The 21,303-nt window shown below is 41.2% G+C and overlaps 2 protein-coding genes across 2 annotated transcripts in view; both read right to left on the bottom strand.

Annotated features, from left to right (window-relative positions):
- LOC311600663 (PRAME family member 12-like) overlaps positions 1-21,303 on the bottom strand; it is a 300,082-nt gene that overhangs the window by 187,091 nt on the left and 91,688 nt on the right. The window lies entirely within an intron of this gene.
- LOC311599062 (leptin receptor-like) overlaps positions 1-21,303 on the bottom strand; it is a gene marked incomplete at its 3' end in the record, with an annotated part of 51,137 nt that overhangs the window by 12,504 nt on the left and 17,330 nt on the right. Inside the window, exons 5-9 of the mRNA XM_084784737.1 lie at positions 12,906-13,111; positions 8,801-8,943; positions 7,049-7,193; positions 1,804-2,094; positions 1,533-1,650 (exon numbers count right to left, since the gene is read on the bottom strand). Of these exons, the coding sequence (XP_084640863.1) occupies positions 1,533-1,650; positions 1,804-2,094; positions 7,049-7,193; positions 8,801-8,943; positions 12,906-13,111 (903 nt within the window). The remainder of the gene's footprint in view (positions 1-1,532; positions 1,651-1,803; positions 2,095-7,048; positions 7,194-8,800; positions 8,944-12,905; positions 13,112-21,303) is intronic.

The following is a 21,303-nucleotide window of genomic DNA, read 5'->3' as shown; positions in this document are numbered from 1 at the left end:
AAATGGTGTTTAACTGACTAAAGCTCCGACTACACTCCACAGAGATGAAAATGAGAAGGGAAAAGAAAATGGAAACACTAAAGTCTTTTCTCAATTACCATCTTTGCAATACTTTCCCCTCAAGATTATCAGTGTGTGCGCATGTGTGTTTAGATAATTAATGGTGAGTGAGGATCACAATGACTGAGGGATTTGTAATCACTAGTGGGTAGCAAAACAGTAGTGCAGAAACACAGCAGCGAAGGTCTGACTTGGGAAGTTGAGCGTCATCATCATGACAGCAGTTACCGTTTATTGACTGCCACAGGGAAGGCTTCCTAGAGGAGTTGTACTCTTTAATTACAATGAAATGAAATGTCATTAGTTTCCCCTGAAAACAATGTAAGTCCTACCATTCCTTCCACTTACAGGCAAAGAAATGAACACTTGGGAGATTCAAAACCTCATTACACATTTGTAGTTGGTTGTATGGCCACCCTGTGGATGTATGGATGCTAAGTGAGCTGTGCATCTTAGAAAACAGGTTTCTGCAGACATTTGTTTGCATGTGAAAATGCATGGGAAGATATCTATAACTAAAACTGCGTATCATGAACTTTCACTCGGTTTAAAGATATTCATAGCATACAGTATAAAGGCAACAATTTTTCACATTTAAGAGATGTAGAAATTGCCAGTTTCCTTCCAATACCACAGAGGGGTTTGACTCAGAACAAGAAGCACAGAGTTCAGATAACAGGGTTTGAGAGGAGGGAGATATTTTCCGAGTTATTTTAGATTTTGAGAACAAATGGACACCTTGTACAAACTGAACATTTTCAATACAGATTTAAATATCAGAGCACAGAGTATAGTGCAGTAAGCACACCAGACAATTATCATGGGAGGCTTTACAAACAAGGATGTTTGTACCTTCCCAGCAGTGAGACATGGTTAAGACATACATGTAGAGAAAAGGGAAATACAGTATGGAGATGGCTTAAATTATTTTTAAACAAAGAGGGATAAAAATAAGTAAGCACAAAATTCTCTTGAAAGAACCAATTACTTCTATTAACGACTTCATGCTTTCTAACATAATTCCATTCATTCTAAAAAAAAGCAATCACATCTTGTAGAATCTTCTCCTCTGTCTCCTTTCTCTGAAACACTGACCATTAGCTGAGGGATGTGAAACCTAAAATACTGCACAGCCAACGTGAGCCCGCTCTCTGAGTCAAACTACACTTGTGTATGAAATAATACCCTTGCCTCCCTTCATGTCACACAAGAGTCAAAAGGCAATTCCAGGAAATTGCCTGGCAGACACGATAATATGACTTTAAAACAAAATACATTTTTTAAAAAGCCTTGGGTGTGAATGTTTTGAAAGATTACAATTTATGTAACCCTTCACAATTTTTCTAACAAATTATATTCAAACTACTGCACAGAGGGAAAATTGTGCCAGATTTCTACAGTAGTGTTCTATTAACAGAAAATGTAACTGTGCCATGGGCCGGGAAAAACAAAGAAACCAATATAATGCATACCTGTGATACCGCAACTGCACAGTACTTCCCACGAGTGATTGGAATGTGCTGGGTGACCATCTGCAAGTCATTTTAGTTAAGTACCCATCAGTTTCACATGATATGTTGATATTGACATCTGTTTAAAACACATTAAAATATTAATATAAAGTAAAAACACCAAAGATCATGAAAAAAAACATTTTCCTTACATCTTTAATAGGACTCTAGCACAGTCCATGGTGACAAGTGACCTTAGGGGACAGAATGAACGAGGCCTTGGGATTCTTACCGATCACATACAGTTCAGCATAGTGGTGGTGGCACTCCTGCTCACTGCAGCAGTACACTGCGTCATAGGCAAACTTCCCGCGAGGTCGGGTGGCTTTCAAGTTGGAAAACGTAACTTTGCTAACATGGTCATTCACAAGGCTATACTGTGTTTCAGGGATTTTCTCAGCCAGATTCATCCACCAAACTATCTGCTTTGAGGAAATAATTTGGTTTGGACCTTTGTAGATGCAATGAAAGGAAGCATTCGAGCCCACGCTTGTCAGGATTTTGGGTGGAAAGTACATGACATCTGTAACAAAGAGAGAAAGGTGGGTACTCAGATGGAAACAGAAACCATCACGTGAGCTATCCATATGACAGGAAAGAGGTTCCCACATTCCCAGTTACCCTGCCAAAACCAAATAAGTCCACTGCGAAGCTGGCTGATGCTATGGAGAGCCCTCTGAGCCTTGGGAACCCTGCTCTCAGCTGCATACTTTCTCAACGTGGAGTTTTTTCCTTCCAACTATGTTTTAGCAATGGTCTCTTTCCAAGTGACAGGTAACAGGACTAAGTGAAGTTATCATATGCTTGCACAATAATTCATTTCCCCCAGGCTATTAAAACTGAATGTGCATGTATCCGCGCGCGCGCATGCACACACACACACACACACACACACACACACACACACACACACACACACAAAGAAGTACTAAATAAGTGTTAAAGAAATAAAGAGGGAGCAGTGAGATGGCTCAGCAGGTAAAGGTGCTTGCCAAAAAGCCTGATGACCTGAGTTCAATCCCTAGGACTGACAGGATGGATGATGAAACTGACTCCCACAAGTTGTCCTATGACCTGAACATGTGCATCATGTTCAACATGCAAAATAAATGTAATTTTAAAATTTCAGGAGAATCGGTGAAACATAGTGTAGGTTCTTAGCACAGATAACTATGGCACAAAATACTGAAGAAAGTGGGCTTGGTAGGTATTGTTTTCTTCAGTTATGAAAGACTCTGATAAACATGTAAAGAAATAGGTAAATGTTTTTCTCTGCAATATCATGCGGAATTTACAGCAATGGTTTTATATGTACTGTTTACACCGGATACCCGCAATAACCATAACTGTGGTAAACAGGAATAGGGTAGCACTGAGCACCACATCATGGGCAGCAGCTAGGGCACTAGACTATGGGCGTGCGTGAGTGTGATCCCAGCCTCAAGGACATGCAGCGTCCACATGAACAGAGCTCACTGCTGACCCGCACCTGTCACACACCTGAGAGATGCCCAGCTACATGGCCTCACCACTCACTGTCTCAAGCATCAGAGTTACGGTTACCTTCTACAAAGATGCAGATTGACGCTTGTAATTGAGGCTCTTCGTTAACAGATTACTTGTAAAACTTCAAGATGTTTCAGTTTAACATCAAATGCATCTAGTGAGGCTTAATCGAGAACTAAAGTTAGAATGTATAGGGTTTGTGCCTGATTAAATGCTTAAATCTAAGTTTTAAAACAAAAATAAAAAGTGACCATCTCATGACTGGAGAGATGGGTCAGTGATTAAGAGTACCGGCTGCTCTTCCATAAGTCCTATGTTCAATTCCCTGCAACCATAACCACCTGTAATGGGAACTGATGCCCTGTCTTGTGCTACAGGCATAATGCAAATACAGCACTCCTCTGCACAAAGAAATACTTTAAATGTGACAATCTACAAAGTTCGGGTAGCTTTCCCTAAACTGTGTTTATTTAATACACCCTTTCAATCCAAGGCGGCTGCTGATTCTTCTCTCAAGAAAACATGGTGCTGAGGAGATGGCTCAGAGGTTAAGAGCACTTACTGCTCTTCCAGAGGTCCTGAGTTCAATTCCCAGCAACCACATGGTGGTTCATAACAATCTATAATGTGATCTGATGCCCTCTTCTGGCCTGCAGGTGTACATGCAGGCAGAGCACTGTATGCATAATAAATTAATCTTAAAAAAAAGAAAGAAAGAAAGAAAGAAAGAAAAAAAGAAAGAAAGAAAGAAAGAAAGAAAGAAAGAAAGAAAATACGTGGAGCCTGCTCACACAGATTTCATCAGCACAGATGGTACTGTAAACAGAAATACTTGTGGGAGCTTCTTAAGTGGATAAGTCTTTGTCCTCACTGCAAGCATCTGAGTTTTGTTCTTATGTGATGATTTTTTTCTTAATCCTCACCTAGTAGCCCTCAGAAGCAGCTAAGCCATTCAAGATTGTGAGGCCGTATTATGGTCAAGACCATAAAAGCCTCCAAAAGCTCAAAAGCTGAAAGCTGGGGGAGCATCACACATTTCTAGGATCTGTGAAGCCTCCATGAGGAAGAGTCCATCTGAAAGTGTTGGATCCTTGGGAGCATGCCCAGAATAAGGACGGGGACTCTGGCTCCTTCTGCATCACTGTTTGCTTTGGGGCAGCTGTGAGCTGAACAGATCTCCCCTGCAGACTATGGTGTCATGGTTTCAAAGCAATCGGGTAAGATTAAAGCCAAAATAAAAATTTTCATATTTTAAGATTGATTTTTGCGGGAATTTTGACTGGATGGTAGCTATTTACTCACACTTTTCCTCCCATGTTTTTCTGTTTGGGATGTCTGAAGCTTAGCGATATATTTGAGTGATATATAAAAGCCTAGTTGTTAAGTCATCTGACTGACTGTTGAACAAGCTAACAGACTGAAAAAGCTATGTCGCATGTGTGTGCTTCATTATGTTATCTGACCACTTATACAAGAATGCAATACATGAGCTGGAGTTTGAAAACCTAAGCAAATCTAAACTTTCAGATATTGGCATACATTGTAAAGAGAAGCAGAACTGGAAATGAAACATATCCATCTTGCCACAAAATCGTATCTTTTATGAACTTAAATACTGTAAGAATGCTGCTAATAGTTACTATTCTAGAAAAGCATTCCCATTCAGCCTTAAATCCTAGAAAACTTTGAAAAATGACACTTATTCTTATAGCAGTGCCTGTCTTTTTTTTTTAACAAAGGGGAGGTTTTACATTTTAAAACAACAACAAGAACAGAAAGAAAGAGCTTTCCAGGGAAAGTAAACACATTGCCTAATAGTTAATAAAGAGATTTTCAGTGTAGGTGGGCGTGGCTACCTTTGCTTTGCTCAGCTTCCCTTGTCACCTGACCCCACAGGACCACATAGAATGCCTCCACCTGGGATACTGTGCTTTACCCCACCCCACCCCACCCCCTGATGTGACTCATAGGACACATCTAATCAGTAAGAGCTGCTGAAGGAAGATGCAGCTTCCCCTAGGAAACGACCCAGAAGTTCAAGATATGAGTTATCAGCATCCTATTACACGCACGGTGACAGCAGAAAGTCACTTGAGGAATAAAGATATGAGATCGTTGTCTACAGTCTTCATGCCATGTCCCTGAGACTTCCAGCTTGACCGGTCTCACAGTCTCACTTTGCGCCAAGCAATTAGTGTTGAAGCTAAGATAGTGCCTGATATTCGCTGCACATTTGTCAAGAGTCAGGTGCTGTCACAAGCACTTGGCTGTATTATTTCCCACTAGTCATACGCACATCCCGATCTTACAAACAAGGGAACTGAGGCACAGAAAGGTGAAGAACTTCTCCAAAGAAATCATGATGATGCTCCCTGTGTGACCTGGTAGACTCAAAACCAACACTTCTACGAAACAGACTGCTTTCTGACTAATTAACACTTCTAAAATAATAAGTAATCAATAAGGAGAGGTGTTGAATGGAATGGACTGACTGCGCCTCGCTGTCCTACATTGCTATTTCTGTGTTACCATAACCCACCCGAGTAAGACTGAACAAGCAGAACCAAACTGACAGTTAAGTGACTTCGCAACTTAGCTGTGGCAGGGTTGGAAACTGGATAAGATGCTCGGGGCTCTGGGAAGCACTGCCTCTCACCTCTCTGGGAAACCTGTGGCTAAACTGCAATTTCTCTGATATTAAAAATAACATTGAAAGTTGGCAGAAAGGAAAGGAGGACGGTTGCCTGACACGCAGGTCTATGAGTCACTGCAGACAAACGGAAACCCCAGGAGTCACTCACACCTGAAAACGATTGCTGAGTCACGTGGGCAAGAGTGGAAGTGCACGTCAAATGTAAAATAGCCTCAGTGAGTGCCCAAGAGTGTCCGTTGTACCTACAGTGTTTTCTGCAGTAACCAGCTCTGGGCTGGATTTCCAGGTAGAGATAAGCTGGACCTTCTTAGCTGATACCAACAGGCTGTTGAAGCGGTTATGCACATCAAAGTAGCTGATTCCAAGAAAAGAGCAAGACCCACCCCCACCCACCATGTGAAAAGCTTCCACCAAGCTAGGAAAACCTGCTGTATGGATAAAATAAAAAATTTATTCTGGACACCAGATACTGCGGAACAGCAAACGTGTCTGCAGGAAACAGTCGAAAGACGTTGCTGTGCACGAACTACAGAATGACAGCTCCTGCAAGATGCCTGGATCTTCAGATACACCAGCAAGACTTTTGGCATAAATACAAACTTGATCCTCTGTAATTATTATAAATCCAGAGATCAAATGAAAGAATTCAAAACAAAAAGAGACCCTATCTCAAAAAATATGTTCAAAAATGATGGAGGAAGATGGCCAAATTCAACCTATGGCCTCTGCAAGTGCACACATGCACACGCGCTCACGCACACACATGTGCAGACTTTCACACACATGTATGCATTCTTGCACATATGCACACCTCTAGAAGTAAGCATTTAATATCTAACATGGTATGATGAATACACTTGGCTTGGAAATGTAAATTAAAGAATTAAGAACATAATCATATGTCTAGGTTTCTAAAGTGAAATTTCAAGTTAACGTTCCAGAATACTATTTCCTTTTTTTCATATTAAAAAAATCAATAAAAGGGTGCTTTGGAAGCACATACATAGGAACTGGGATGCAATTTTCATGAACAAATTATTCTGTTCAAGATTTAAGTAAAATGTAGCTGGGCACAGGCACAAGACATGTCTTTAATCCCAGCACTCAAGAGGCTTAAGGCAGGAAGAATATCAGTCCAAAGTCTGCCTAAACTGATGTAGACCTTGTCTTCAAAGAGAATTTTAAATACAGTTTTAATATTTAAATATTAATACTTAGATATTAATATTTAATATTTGAAGATGCTCCTGATATACCAGTGGCAAGGAAGGCAGGGTCTGGGAAAATATTTCCAGAGAGCGACTTCTGCAAGGCCTACCTTGTATGGTAAAGACTTGAGGTGAACTCCAGTCACTCCAGATTCCTGAGCCACCCAGTCTCTTGCTTCTCACCTGAACCTGGTAGGAAGATCCAGGAAGCACATTGTGTACCACCAGAGATGCAGCTAAGACGATTTCAGCAGCCTGTGAAATGCCATGTTGAAACATTAGAGCATCAGGTTGATGTGGAATGATTGCCAAAACAGATACCATGCAAGCCTCAGCAAGCCTCAAAGTGTTATAATCTTACAGATGAATTGCCTGGTTACAGAATTAAACCAGAAATCAGGGACAATGTGAAAAATAAACACTGTGCATCTATCAGGGAAATTTTAAAGCACCTGTACATCAAACAAAAATTGTTATAACTGATAAATACTAACTGATGTCTACGTGTCATCATGTCTATATGATCTTTAGGATGTTTAAGTAGCCACTTTGCCATCTGTTATACATCTGGTAAAAAAAAAAAACGTGCAGAGGTGTAGAGAGGACTGTAGGGTCCCGAAGGAAAGCTACGCAGAAGAGGGACAGCAGTTATACTAAGGTCCTGACCCTGATGATGAACAGGACAAGAGTCAACACACCGCTTATAAACCATAGGGGAAGACATGAGGCCAAACCCTGTAGAAAACAAACTCGTGCAGCACACTGAGTTTTCCAATAATGTGCTTCAATGGAACTCCCTGGTCTCTTCAAGACGGTGAGGGGAAGAAACAAGTCATAGTTTAAAAACCATGAAGAGCATGAGGTATGCAATAGAACATTATCAGGACGTCCATACTTATACTTCTGTGATGTCCAATTTACTAATGAGAAAGCACCTCACAGTAGCCTTAACTCTATATGGATACACCTGACACCAAGGACTCCCAGACTAATAAGACCTTAGAAAAGTAACATGGTTCTAAAAAGATTGGTTTTTACCTTGGAAAAATGATGTAGTGCTTAGGCTCCCTATGTGCCATTGAGGTTTTCATGTGACTCCACAGGCCACTCATGCCCTCCTCATCCTTCCCCAGCCCTGTCTCTGTTACCATCCACTGCCACAGTTGTCTTCACTCAGCCTCTGCCATACAGGCCCCTGCATTGCTGGTCCACCTGCTTGTCACCCAGTCCCCCAGACACCTACACAGCGGTCTCCTTCAAATCCTTGACCCAGTGCCATGCCCCCATGAGGCCTGCCCCAGCCTCCACTTGCTGTGCCGTTCCTTCCTCATCCTCTCACCCTGCTCTATGATCCCAAAGCATCTCATTGCATGTATGCCAGCACCTAGCAACAAGGAGGTGCTCACAAAACATTTCAGCAGAGGAGGATGCTGAGCGATTCCATGACACAAATGCATACACGGTGTGCCAGCACACTGAGCAGCGAAGAAGGCTGCACTGTCAACCAGCAGTCTACCAATGAAAACTGGTGTAATTGTAAGTTAAAATCTGGTAAGCATCCAGGCAGTGGCATATACACTTTTAATCCTAGCAATCCAGAGGCAGAGGGAGGCAGAGCTCTGAGTTTGAGGACAGGCTAGTCTGCAGAGCAAGTTCCAAGACAGCCAGGACTACACAGAGAAACCCTATGTCAAAAATTTATAACTGACCTCCTTAGTGTATAAATTATCTCACTATGTAATATTCTATATAATCCCTTCTACTCTAAGAAGCACAGGCATATTTAGCAGGCAAGGGTAATTTCTAGGAGACTTGGGAATCTTTAATGGCTTCTCAGTTTTTCCTTATGAAAATATACTTACCTCTCTTCTAACTGTAGAATTCTCTGAATATTTCACTTGATATTGAAGTGGAAAGGGTGCCACTGTTGGGCTGCTCCAAGAAATCTTTAAATTACCATCATCTGTGATTTCCATGCACAAACCCAATGGCGGATCAGGCTTCACTTAAGGGGGAAGAAAAAGACATTTAAGTCAGGCAATTTTTAGGGTAATCATATCTGAGTAAAATGAAGTTGAAATAAATTGTCAGCATCTCTTGCCTTTCAAATACTTAAAAATTTCCCACATTCTAGGGCTAATTACAGAGCTTGGGAGACATGCATGTTGGGCTGTTCCTCTTGTACTGTATTCACCACAGCAAACCCCTGTCTTCACTTCTCTCCTTTATGTGGCAAAGACTATAAACCAGTAAATGAGAAGATCTTGATAAATGTGATTTTCTTCTCTACAAAGTTTGTCTAACTTTACTTTGCCTGATGATATTCAGACTCACTTGCATTCTCTGCCTAGATCCGGTCACTGTGCTTGCCTCTGCTGCTCATGAGGACAACAGCAGTGTGCAGAACACTATGCAGAAAATGCACAGAGCTGGGCAAGAATCAGCATACTAATCCACGTAAAATATCAGTCCAAACATACGTATTCCACTCAGAACAAACATTACCAGGCAATAAATGCACCATCAGAAGTGCCTGCCAGTCCATAGGTACAGGGGAGGGGTTTCCTACCTTAATAGAGATTTTTAACTAAGTGAATGATTCCTGGGTTCAAATGTACATATGTTTATTAACATTAACATATATAAGTACTTTATTACTTCAATCAATAAGAAAATATTTTAAATATGTGAAGAAACAGTTAAAACATCCTACAGGTAAAAATTTTTTAATAAATTGTGATTCGTGCCATATAGAAAACTCAAACAGCCATTAAAAATCATATTACAGTAGAATATGTTCAAGAGGCTTATTACAAATTCATGCTTTGATTCTGTTATAAAACTTACTTTATTTTTATTTACATGTATGTCTGTGCGTACATTCATGTGCCCTATGAAAACAGAAAGCGATGTTGGACCCCCAAGAATGAGAGTTACAAGCAGTTGTGAGCAGCCATGTGGGTGCATAGAACCAAACCTGGGTCGTCTGTTAGGGCTTCAGAAGCTAAGCCATCTCTCCAGTCTCCATTCTCATATTCTTGAGTTGTTAAAATTAGCAAATAGAATATATCGAAATTTTATTGTGTTTCCAGGACCAAAAAAATGCAAAAACTTAAAAATAAATGCACCAAAGAGTAGCAAAATTATATATACTTGCAGGCTGTTTCACATTTCCTAGACAGTCATACTAAAATATATCTTAAAATGTTTCCCTGGCTCCCCTATGCCCAGCTCAGCACTTGCTGCCACTCACCCACTCTATTGGAGAAACATCTTCAGAAGAGCTGGGGAGACTTGCCTTCCACCCAGCCCACTCAGCTACCCAACCTACGTTGGTCAGCTCTTCCTTAGCAATCACAAAGTCTGCTCCGATCAAGACCACTACTCTGAAGCAAATCTGATGGCATTTTCCAATTAAGTTTAGTCTGCCTCTCAGCATACCATACAGCTATATACACCCTATATACACAGTTTCTAAGACAACACAGCCTCCTTCACCTGTACTAATATCTGTTAGGTTTCTTTTTCTCCTGAATTCTTACTGGGTCATCTCATAGAATCCATATAATGACAACTCCCAAGTATTTATCTCCCCTGAACTTTGGAGTCTTACAGCCAACTGTCTATTCAACACCTCATAGGATTCTAAGAGTCATCTCAAACACAAAAGTGGCCTTCTTGCTGCATTTCCACCTAATACCCATCATTGAAATTTTTAGGGGCAAACTGAAGGGTCCGTTTCTCTCAGTCCTTCAGATCCTACAAGCAAATTCACCAGTTCCACATATCTTTATTGCTATAACCCTACCCTGGCTGGCAAATCCCTTCAGCCTCCTATCCAGGATCTTCCTCCTACCAATTCACCTCTTCTTCACCCCCTAATAAATTCATTCTTCATGAGGTAGAGTAAAATTTGAACACACAGATAGGTGTGATCATATGGTATGTCTGATCCGATCAGACCCTCAATCGAAAGTTTCCATTTGATTGGAATAAAATCCAAACTCTGGAACTCTGGCCCTGATGCCCTCTGTCCCTCAATAACTCTGAGCTAATCTCTTATGAGTCGTACTTCATTGACTCCATGCATAGAGACATCCTCCGGTTCCTCAACTCATCACAGAGATTTTTGTCTTCAGCACAGGGAATGTGTTCTTGCTTGAAACATTTTTTACTTTGACGTTTTTACATGCATACCTCCTTTTCACTTAGTTAATAATAAAGAGATCTTTGGCCACGATAACAGAAATAGTAATTCCCCAAGTCAGTACTGCTACATGATATGTCTTAATTCTTTTACAACACTTAAAAATTTGGGGTACGTCAGGTTCAAATATAAGACATTTTTTGCTGGGCATTGGTTGTGCACACCTTTAGTGCCAGCACTTCAGAGAGACAGAGGCAGACAGATCTTTGAGTTTGAGGCCAGCCTGGTCTGCAGAGCCAGTTTCAGGATGGCCAAGGAAAACTTTTTGATATTTTTCAAAAATTATCTCTGCCTTAGGACAGAATTAGGAATTTCTGAATACATATAAATTCGATGGTCATACTTTCCCTTAACTACAATACTTGGAAAACAAATTCAATGGAATAGTGATCTAAATGCTTTGTAAATTTACCAGGTAGAACCAGTTTTAAACAGATAAAAATATGATGTCAAATAAATCTTTCATTATTTTTTCCCTATTGACAGTAATTTCACAATTGAATCGCTTGAGTATTGTTATCATTATGTCATAAAAATCCACACCTATGTCTCTAGAGAGCAAATTACATGAAAGACTTAATCTTAAAATAAAATACTAAACAAGGGTTCAAAAGTAACAGCTTAAGTCGTATAAAAAGAAGCAATGTTTGGAACTGCGTGGAAAACTGTGACAGATAAATGGAAAAGTGTACTCAGTCACATCAAGTCCCATTAATCAAAGCCAAATGTGGAGAGCTGCTGAGAGGGTAGGGAGATTGCCAAGCTGGTAAAATGCCTGCCACCTAAGTCTGGAGCCCCAGCACCTACATATCACCAAAGCATGGTGATGTGTGCCCACAGTCTGAGTACTCAAGGGACCCAGACAGGAGGGGTCCTGGAGCTCACTGGCCAGCTAGTCTTGCCAAATTGGTGAGCTACAGACTCACCGAGGCACCCTCTCACAATGAAATAAAATAAAACAAGGAAGCGCAATAAGGGAAGAAGCCCAGCATTGACCTTCGGCCTCCACATGCACCTGCCCACACACATGCACACACAGGTAGAGTTGCCTGTTATCAATTGAGAAAATTTAAATTTAAAAATTTACAAAGCTGCTGAGTAGCATGCCATTGAACGCAATGTACACCCACGTATATATAAAACTGAGAAAGTCCCTTAATACCCATCTGTGTTATCACAGCTATGACCTGAACATTTAAGCTTGTCAAAGGAGTCTTGAGGATCCTAGCAATAAGAAAATTAGATTTTCCACCCATGTGCGACTGTCTTGTCCTCAAGCTGTGCAGGGGATGGATTGACTGTTTATTGGTCTGTTGCTGACTCTGCTCACTACACCAGCCCTGCTGTGTGAGTAGGAATCCTCCCCTGTTCCTCGCACTGTTTCCAACCCTGATGATAGTCTCTGTACACATGACTTTAAGATCGGCTTATTAGAAGAATGAATTCAGTCAAAAATTATTTTAATAATTTTCAAAAATGGTTATCTGAGATGGTAATTAATTAATACACATCCATTCACTAAATCCAAGACTCAGAGAAGCCACAGCTGCTGCTTCAGAAGACCATTTAAGTGCTAACCTTAGAGGCAGTTTCTACTATGAGCACACTTGAGAAGCTGCCTCTAGTAGTACACTTTCCATCTTTTCAGTATTGACCAAAGTGGTGTAAGTGATGAAAATCCTTGGTCCATAGGAACCTCTCAACCCCTTTCTGTGGCTGATTTTTTTTCAGGGTCACTGTCTTTCTGAAGTGCAACTTACCAATAAGCATGGGCTGCACTGCCATTAGGGGAGACTGGAAAGTCACACCCGCAGATATGATTTCCAAACACATCACGAGGGAGTAGTTGAGTCTGGCTCTTGGTACCGGCACACGGCACTCACATTCCCGGAGGCTGCAGTTGCACTGCACAGTCTGAAAGCTGTCTTGCAGGGGGGCCAAAGGCAAGTCATCTATGATGTCAGGCCTGTATTTAAATATAAGAACAAAATGTGAGGATGGGTGTGGAAGTACTGGACAGGTTTTGAAAGCAGGACATCAAATCCAGCTTCAGGACGGGCTCTACCAGAAAAAACAAACAAACAAAGAAACAAAGACTAGAGATAGATCAGATTAACTGTCAAGCCAGAGGGTCAGAAAGGCATTAACAAGAAAGAAAACCACAGCCCTGAGATAGCACCCACAGTGAAAATATCCTTTAAAACAAATATGAAAAAATGGCTTTTTTTTGTCAGACAAAGAGTCATCTTCAGAGCTGCATTATAAAAATGCTGAAGGAAGGCTTTGGATACAAAATAAATAAATAAAATTATAAAAATGCTAAAGGAAGGTTTTAGATAAAAAATAAATAAATAAAAGAAGACTGAAATTTGGTGTCACACAAAGGAATGAAGTTGAACTTCGAGAATAATTATTTATTGGCTAATTAAAGCAAAAATGGCAACCACATATTTACAGGGTATGGCATAGACTGAACTAAAGTATGAAGTAGCATCACCAAGCTTGGGAGAGCTGGAAGTATACAACTGAAGTGTCACATGACATACAAAGTATTACAGAGTCCCTTAGATTCTAAGACATGTCATAATTCAAAAGCCACTAAAATACTAAGTCTTATAGATAAAGATAATAGGCAACAAAGCTGATTAAATGAAAGCATAAAAATAATCTAAAATAATGGAGAAATACAACTGTGTGGTGGCACACACCTTTAACACCAGCACTTGGGAGGCAGAGGCAGGCAGATCTCTCAGTGTGAGGCCAGCCTGGTCTACAGAGCTGGTCCCAGGACAGCCATAGCTACACAGAAAAAGCTTGTCTTTTAAAAACTGGGAGGAAAAGGACAAGAAATACTAGAAAAGAGGTAGGAGGCTTGACAACAGAGTTGGCAGCATGAAATGCAAATGGTCTAAATGTTCCATTCATAAGGCAGTCAGTAGCAAACTGTGCAGAAAGTAACACCGAATTATAAACCTCTCATAAGAACTCAATTTTAGCACTAAAACTCTAATTTAGTGAAGGAGATGGTTAGAAAAAGATATGCTATTTCAAAATAAATCAAAATAAAGGTGAATGGCTATTCTTATGTCAATAAAGTTGAATTCAGCACAATAACTATTTACCAAGGTAGAGAAAGTCATTCATAACAAAGAAAGATTGTGGAGGAGGTCACTAAAAGTACATAATGTGTATGTTCCCAGTAATGGCCAGAAATAGGTTAATTCACAATTACTAGTGAAAAGTCTAACTTTCCTCTAATAATTAACAGAAGAAATAGACAAAATAATTCAGGATTAAGAGCTGAAAAACACTGTCAAACAACTTGGCCCGTGTAGTGAGATTTGTTCTCTGCATCCTAGCCATAGAAGGTCACCTCACAGGAAGCCAGCGTTTAGAATTGCCAATTTGTGCAAAATAAGCCATCCCTTCCATAGGACAACGTTTGCCAAGAGCAGCAGAGTTTCTGATAGGGCAAGGAGAAAGTAGACCCAAATATGACTTGCTACTATCTAATTAATTCTTACTTGCTTTCAAATGAAAAAAAAAAGCCTGTTCATATACATAAAAATTAAATATAGTGTGAAAAAGAAGAAGAGAGGAGGACAAGGACAAGAACAAGGAGGAGGAGGGAGGGGCTGAGGAGATGGCTCAGCGGGTAAGTGCTTGCTACATAATTATGAGGAACTTATTCTGAATTCAAAGAACCCACATAAATGATGAGTGTGATTCCGATTCTCTTACTACAAAAGGGAAGCAGGAACAGGAGAATGCCCAGAAGCACTCGGGCTGGCTAATCTAATGTGTTAGCAACAATTAGGAGACCCTGCCTCCAAACAAGATGGGATGTGAGGGCTGACACTCCAGGTTGTAGTCTGACCTACACACACACACACACACACACACACACACACACACACACACACACACTGCTACTATTTAATTCTTATGTATATGAACAAAATTTATGTAAAAGTACATAATAATGAGAGAACATTTGTCAATTGGTTTTAAATTTGGCTTCTTTTCAAACTTAACCTTGAGCAAAATTTTCTCATTGGAGACCTAAGTATTTAGAACTTAAAATTCATTGTTAACAAGCACATGTGGTTCATAGAAGGTACATTCAGTCCTCTGACTTTTGATACACTCTTTTTCTTCCCAGAAAAATCTCTCTATAAAACCATTAGCACTCTCTAAGCCAGGCCTAGGCTATATTAGTATGAGAATACTATCAAAGTGTGGCTCCTGAAGTCCTGACTCAGGGAAGCTGACAGCATACCCTAGTGTACATCCTTTAAAGAGGAACTCTACCCACATTAGCTTTGCAAATTGACTATTTGAAGTGACAATGAGCTGGAAATATGCTTCCACAAAACTATACCTTGCTAATAACAAAATCAAAGACGATAGACATCATTTGAAAAATTCAGCAGGTCTAAAGTCATGGATTTGGTGTCTTTAATAAATACAAACATTGAGAGGCCAGCATCATCTATTTCACCAAGACCATCTGAGAGTCACCATTTATTCTGGGGAAGGAAGGGCTCCCTTCCTCTCTGAAGGCTGTAATGCCAGGCCCTCCTTCCTGCCAGCCTCAGAGTCCATTCGGTACTTCACCCTTTTCTGCCAGAGAAACTGGCCCTTGCACTTTCATTTCCTGCCCAGCAGCAGCGGAGGGGACTTAGAACAACAGTGGGACCACAGCACGGGGCAATAGAATCTCCAGTTAGTGCAAAAAAATGGTGGGGGGGAGGTGGCTAGAGAGATGAGCGGTCCCTCCTTGGACATGCAGCCCCCATGGATCTGCCAGACAACAACAGTAGCCACTGGACAGACACACCTGACTGGGGACCTCCTAGACGAGCTCTATCTGGTGAGGACATCCACAGCTAACAGCCTTAGATTCCTCCAGAGGCTGATAAACTCTCTTGCTGGGTCCTGCTCCAAAACAGGAGATATAGGCCTAATGACTGCCAAACATTTGGAGACCTGCATAGTATTGAGAAAAAAGCTTTGTCTATGTGGATGTATCAGATGTTATTGGAGACCATTGATATTACCCTCGAAAAATTATGTGCAGACTTACCCTTGGGATGTCAACCACTGAGCAGTTAAGTTGGCTCAGCGATCATGTATATCCTGACTCCTGCCCTTTATTAGCTATCTGATAACACTGTGTTTGTTCTGATTCTTGCACCCTGCTTCATCCAATTTTTAAAATGGCAAGTGAGCAATAACACTGAGGTCACTGACAGTCAGCTTCTGGTTCAGTACGAAATAGTCTCTAGCACAGAAACAGATGGCTAGTATGAAACCCCTTTTTAAAAAATTAATCAGGAAGAAATGTTGGGAAACCCTGTTGTTAAGGTCTATGTCTGGCATTTCCAGATAGCCTCAGAGCTCAGTATAAAATGACGGACTCTTTCTGTCAGCAGGACTCTCTCTTCTCTGCCTGATCTGGAGAGCCTGAACCCCTACATCCTCTGATGGATGAGTGCCATGTAGCCCTAAAGGAAAAAACAGGTTTAACTCCCTTCCTCCCAATAGAACCTGTTCACCTGCTCAGTAAGTACCCAGGGATTGCTGTCTATACCCACCCTATGCTAATAAGATGTCTTGGTGTCTTATCTCTCAACCAATGGCTTTTAACTGTACCTGGAGTCCTTCCCCCACCTATAAGATAACTAAGTACTGTGTTCCCTCTCTTATGATAGGACTGCCTGATTGTGGGTAAATCAAGTATCCCTAGCACCCCCAGCCCCATCAAATCAAACACATTTACCCTCAAAACCTTTCCCACAACCCAAGGTTTATAATTCACTGTTTCACACAAAATAAAGGGGAACTAGCATCATCCATTAAAAAATGTAAATGCTTACACCTGTACCTGAGACTCACTGGATCAGCCTAGATGGGATACACCTTACTTAGGAGGGGAGTTGTACTATACTAAGTTCTCTGTCCAAATAAATGGAAAAGCAACAAGGACAAGAGGAAGGAGGAAAAAGAAAAGCATAAAGAGAAAAAAAGGAATCTGAGTATTTCTCATTAGTGATATAACAGCACAGAGGGGAGGGACGAGCCATACTAGCTTTGGACCACAATATTCTAACTATGTAACCTTTAGCCTTAGTAGACTAAATGGATATAGACAATTATGCGCTCTGAGATGTTTGTGTTTCTCAATGGTACATGCTCACCATTCCCAAACTTGTGTGCGCACTATGACTAAGCAAATAATGGATATATTTTCCTATTATAGGAAAGAGAACTAAGCTTCTTGATACTAAGGAAGAACATGGAGGGAAGGAGATGGGGAGAGGAAGAGAGAGAAAGAGAAAGGGAGGGAGAGGAGAAGGAAAGAGAGAGGGAGAGACAGAGTCAGAGACAAAGACAGAGAGGCCATGGGGAAAAAAAGCAGCCAGGTGTGGTAGCACATGCCTTTAATTCCAGCTCTTGGGAGTCAGAGACAGATGGAGGTGCCAGCCTGGTCTACAGGGTGAGTTTTAGGCCAACCAGAAACAGACACAACCAAGACAGAGAACTCTTTTCTTGGGCTGTGGGTTGAGGGTGGGAGTGGGGGGCATTGGTGTGAACACATATTCAGTCAGTCACTATGGCTATGTGTGCATATAGAGATATACAACCATACAGACTTGTATACACATGTGTAACTGACTAACTGCCTCTGTCGTCTGGATGGTTAGAAGCAATGCCAACTGACCAACTAAAGAAGCCTCCAGATGGAGTTTCATAACTACCATTGTCCAATAAAATTCTACATGGCCACTTCCAGTGTAGGTAGAAGACGACAGGAGCACCCTGTAATGCTGGAAAAAGAGAGTTCTCAAAAAAAAATAGTAAAAAGGGATGGAAAAATAACAGGACCCAAGAGCCATCTTGAACTGCCTCTTACCAGGCAAGCACAGACTAGTCAGTGTAAGGACAAAACAGTGGTAAATGGTTACACCCATAAAATTGAAGAAGGGAGGGTGAGAAGGGAGGGTGTGAAAAAGGGAGGGAAGAAGAAGGGAGGGAGAGAAGGCTGACGAAGACCATCGTCCATGCATTATCTAGATTATAGCCCTTGATAATTAGTCTTCTCTTCTACAAGCTTTTCTTACCTGGTATCTTGAGGAGGCTGATACTTAACTCAGGTGTCAAGGTGAACACATTGAAAATTTTCTGACCATGTTCTGGCTTCAAGAACTTTACCCATGAGTCTGAGCTCCCTCATACTATCTACATTCCTCTCTTTGTCACCTTAATTCAGCGGCATTTCCGGGCACGATGAAAGTTCCCCAGCCCTGTGCTGCATTCTGGAAATTTCTCCCACCCTACACAGGTAGGGCAATTCAAAGCCTGCTTTGTTTCCCACTCTCAGGAATCTAAGGCCTATTCCACTTTTTCCCAATATCAAAAGAGTAACTTCCCTCAATTCACAGCTTCCTACTTGTCTGTGACAGAAATGTCCCAAGCTCTTTTATTTTCTGAGTTATCTTTGTTGTGTTTTATATTAACTCTTGAAGAGAAAACGGTATTCGGTCAGTCTAAAACGTTGTTTTTAAAGGTGCAGTGGATGGGGTACAGTTTGATGGAAATGCATGATCAGAGAGGTTTAAGTTGCATGTGGCAGTTATTATAATGTGTCTACCAGCAAAGTGAGAAACCAACAACAAGGAATATAAGAAAATGACAAAAATGAAGTCCCCGAGGTGACATCAATACATAGATTTCAGGGCACTTTAAATTGTATGGGCTCCAACATGGTCAATCTGGTAGATTTGAGTGGGAGGCATAGGCATCCACCTATTTCTGTTTTCTCAGTGACAAGGGTGTAGACATCTCTGGGTCTCTTTAAACCACTCTCTGGGACACCAGTGACAATGCTAAATGCTATCTAGGCAGGATGGAAGAAAGGGTTTATTATAGATAAATGGGCAAGCATAATCAGAGGCAAGGACATCTTACAGAGTGCAGAGTGGGCATGACCAGACTGAGCTCAGACATAAAGGAGAGGAGTTGAAAACAAGTACCTCAAAGAGAGATTTCCTCCCAGAGCCTTCCTGTTACCTCTGTGGGTAATCGGGGGTCAGGTACCTCCTCACAGAGAGGGAAAGAAATAGGACTGACTTACATCAAAATTGGATATGAGCACAGCGAGAGGTGAATCTGTGCAGTGAAGCAGTCTGCCAGGGGAAAGTCAGGACAAGACTGGAACGTCTTTCTTAAGAAGATGCCAAAAAATAAAAAATTAAATTAAATTAAATTTAAATTAAAATAAAAAAAGAAGATGCAAAATGGGAGGGTTGCTTCCAACCAAGAATGGTGGTCTGATCCAAAAGACTGGCCAAGAAAGTAAAGGGTAGAACAAAAAAATCCAGGTAACCAAAAATGGATGGATTATATGAGGGTACGCAGCTGGGGGAAGGGCATTAAAGCCCCTGGAAAGAAGTTTAGCATGTGGGACAGGGTATACCAGCCATACCCTGTAAGAGGTGAGGATTGAGTGATGCCTGGAGAACTGGTTGCCAGGTCCACTTTGATATGGTAATGGACACTTCAGTTAACCATTTGCCCAGGGCTTGAGACCTATCAGGAAAGTCAAGAATGCCAGACAAAGCACACTTAGACTCTGGCAAGTATTCGAAGTAGAAAGAAAAGGAAACACTGTGATGTTCTGAGTAACTCCAGAGAGATGAACAGACCACATGGCAGTGGCTCCATAAATCACTGTGTGGGAAAGGAGCTTCTGGGCAGAATAGACTATCCCACTAAGAGGCTAATTAGTGCACCCCTCAACTCAGCAAATATTAGTGTACCTCTCCACTCAGCAAATCTCCAGGTGAAAAGGGTTTCTGGCAAGATGAAAATGAGAGAATGGACTGGCCCACTGACTGACAGGGCAGCTAGATTAATGCTTAAACAAAGATCGTTTAAAATAGCAGGTCTCTCATAATTCTAGTTGTGAGCCTAACCTTTAACGCCGGTGCTATCTTAATGTTAGAGAGAGTTGTGGATGACTGTTCAGGCAGCAAACTACCTCTGTCATGTTCTCACTTTGGAAATGGCTAACCTGAACTTTCTGTCTACTCAGGTAATTAATTTTATTTCTTCTCAAATCTTTGATGGTGTTGAAGACCAGGTAGCTCAGTTTTACAATTAAGCTTAATGGTTTAGGGCTGAAGATGTTTTTAGATCTAGATAGATGTTTTAAGTTGATAAAGGTGAAATATGATAGATATTCATTTACATTCAGAATTTTAGACGCACCAAGATAGGAAAGTTGTTTTCAAGGTTGCCAAATACAAATAGCCAAAACACTATGAATGTAACACTTATGTAATACCTGATCATTTTTTAATTCTTCTTGCTATAGGTAATTGATTGTATATATGTGTAATAATATAAACGTATATGTAAAAAAAGAATAATAATAAAAAAATAATAACACCTACATTAAAAAAAAAGACCAGGTCTCCCCAGGGCCAGAAGTCAAATTTTGCTTCTGTTGTTTTGGTTTGGATTGGAGCTTTGTTGGGACAGGGTTTCTCTATGTAGCCTTGGCTGTCCTGGACTTGCTTTATAGAACAGCTGGCTCTGAACTCACAGATATCTATCTGCCTCTGCCTCTGCCTCTGCCTCTGCCTCTGCCTCTGCCTCTGCCTCTGCCTCTGCCTCTGCCTCTGCCTCTGCCTCTGCCTCTGCCTCAGCCTCTGCCTCTCCATGTGCTGGGATTACAGGCCCATGCCACTGCACCATGCCTGATTGTTTTTTTTTGAGACAGGGTTTCTTTGTGTAGCCCTGAAACTCACTCTGTAGACCAGGCTGGACTCAAACTCCAAGATCCACTTTTCTCTGTCTCACAAATGATGGAATTAAAATCACGCACCGCTATATCTGGCTTTAGAATCTGTTCTTTGTTTAATTGTTTATCTATTTAATCACTGTACAGCCTCTTCGAAGCCCACTCCTCCTCTCCTCCCTGTCCCATCCTCACACCACTCTCCCCCATTGCTGGGGTGGGTTAGTACCCATAGGGGGCCTCCCGTTCTCTAAGGAGAAGGGTAGTGGGTAATAAAATCTGTTCTTTTGAACAAGAAGAAGAAGCTTTGCCTTAGCAGGCCTCCAAAGAACCCAGATATGTCCACATTTTCA

This window comes from Acomys minous (genome assembly GCF_964271855.1).
Source record: "Acomys minous genome assembly, chromosome: 6".
NCBI lineage: Eukaryota > Metazoa > Chordata > Mammalia > Rodentia > Muridae > Acomys > Acomys minous.
The sequence above is the reverse complement of the archived record's forward strand: the minus strand, read 5'-3'. Positions and strand labels throughout refer to the sequence as shown.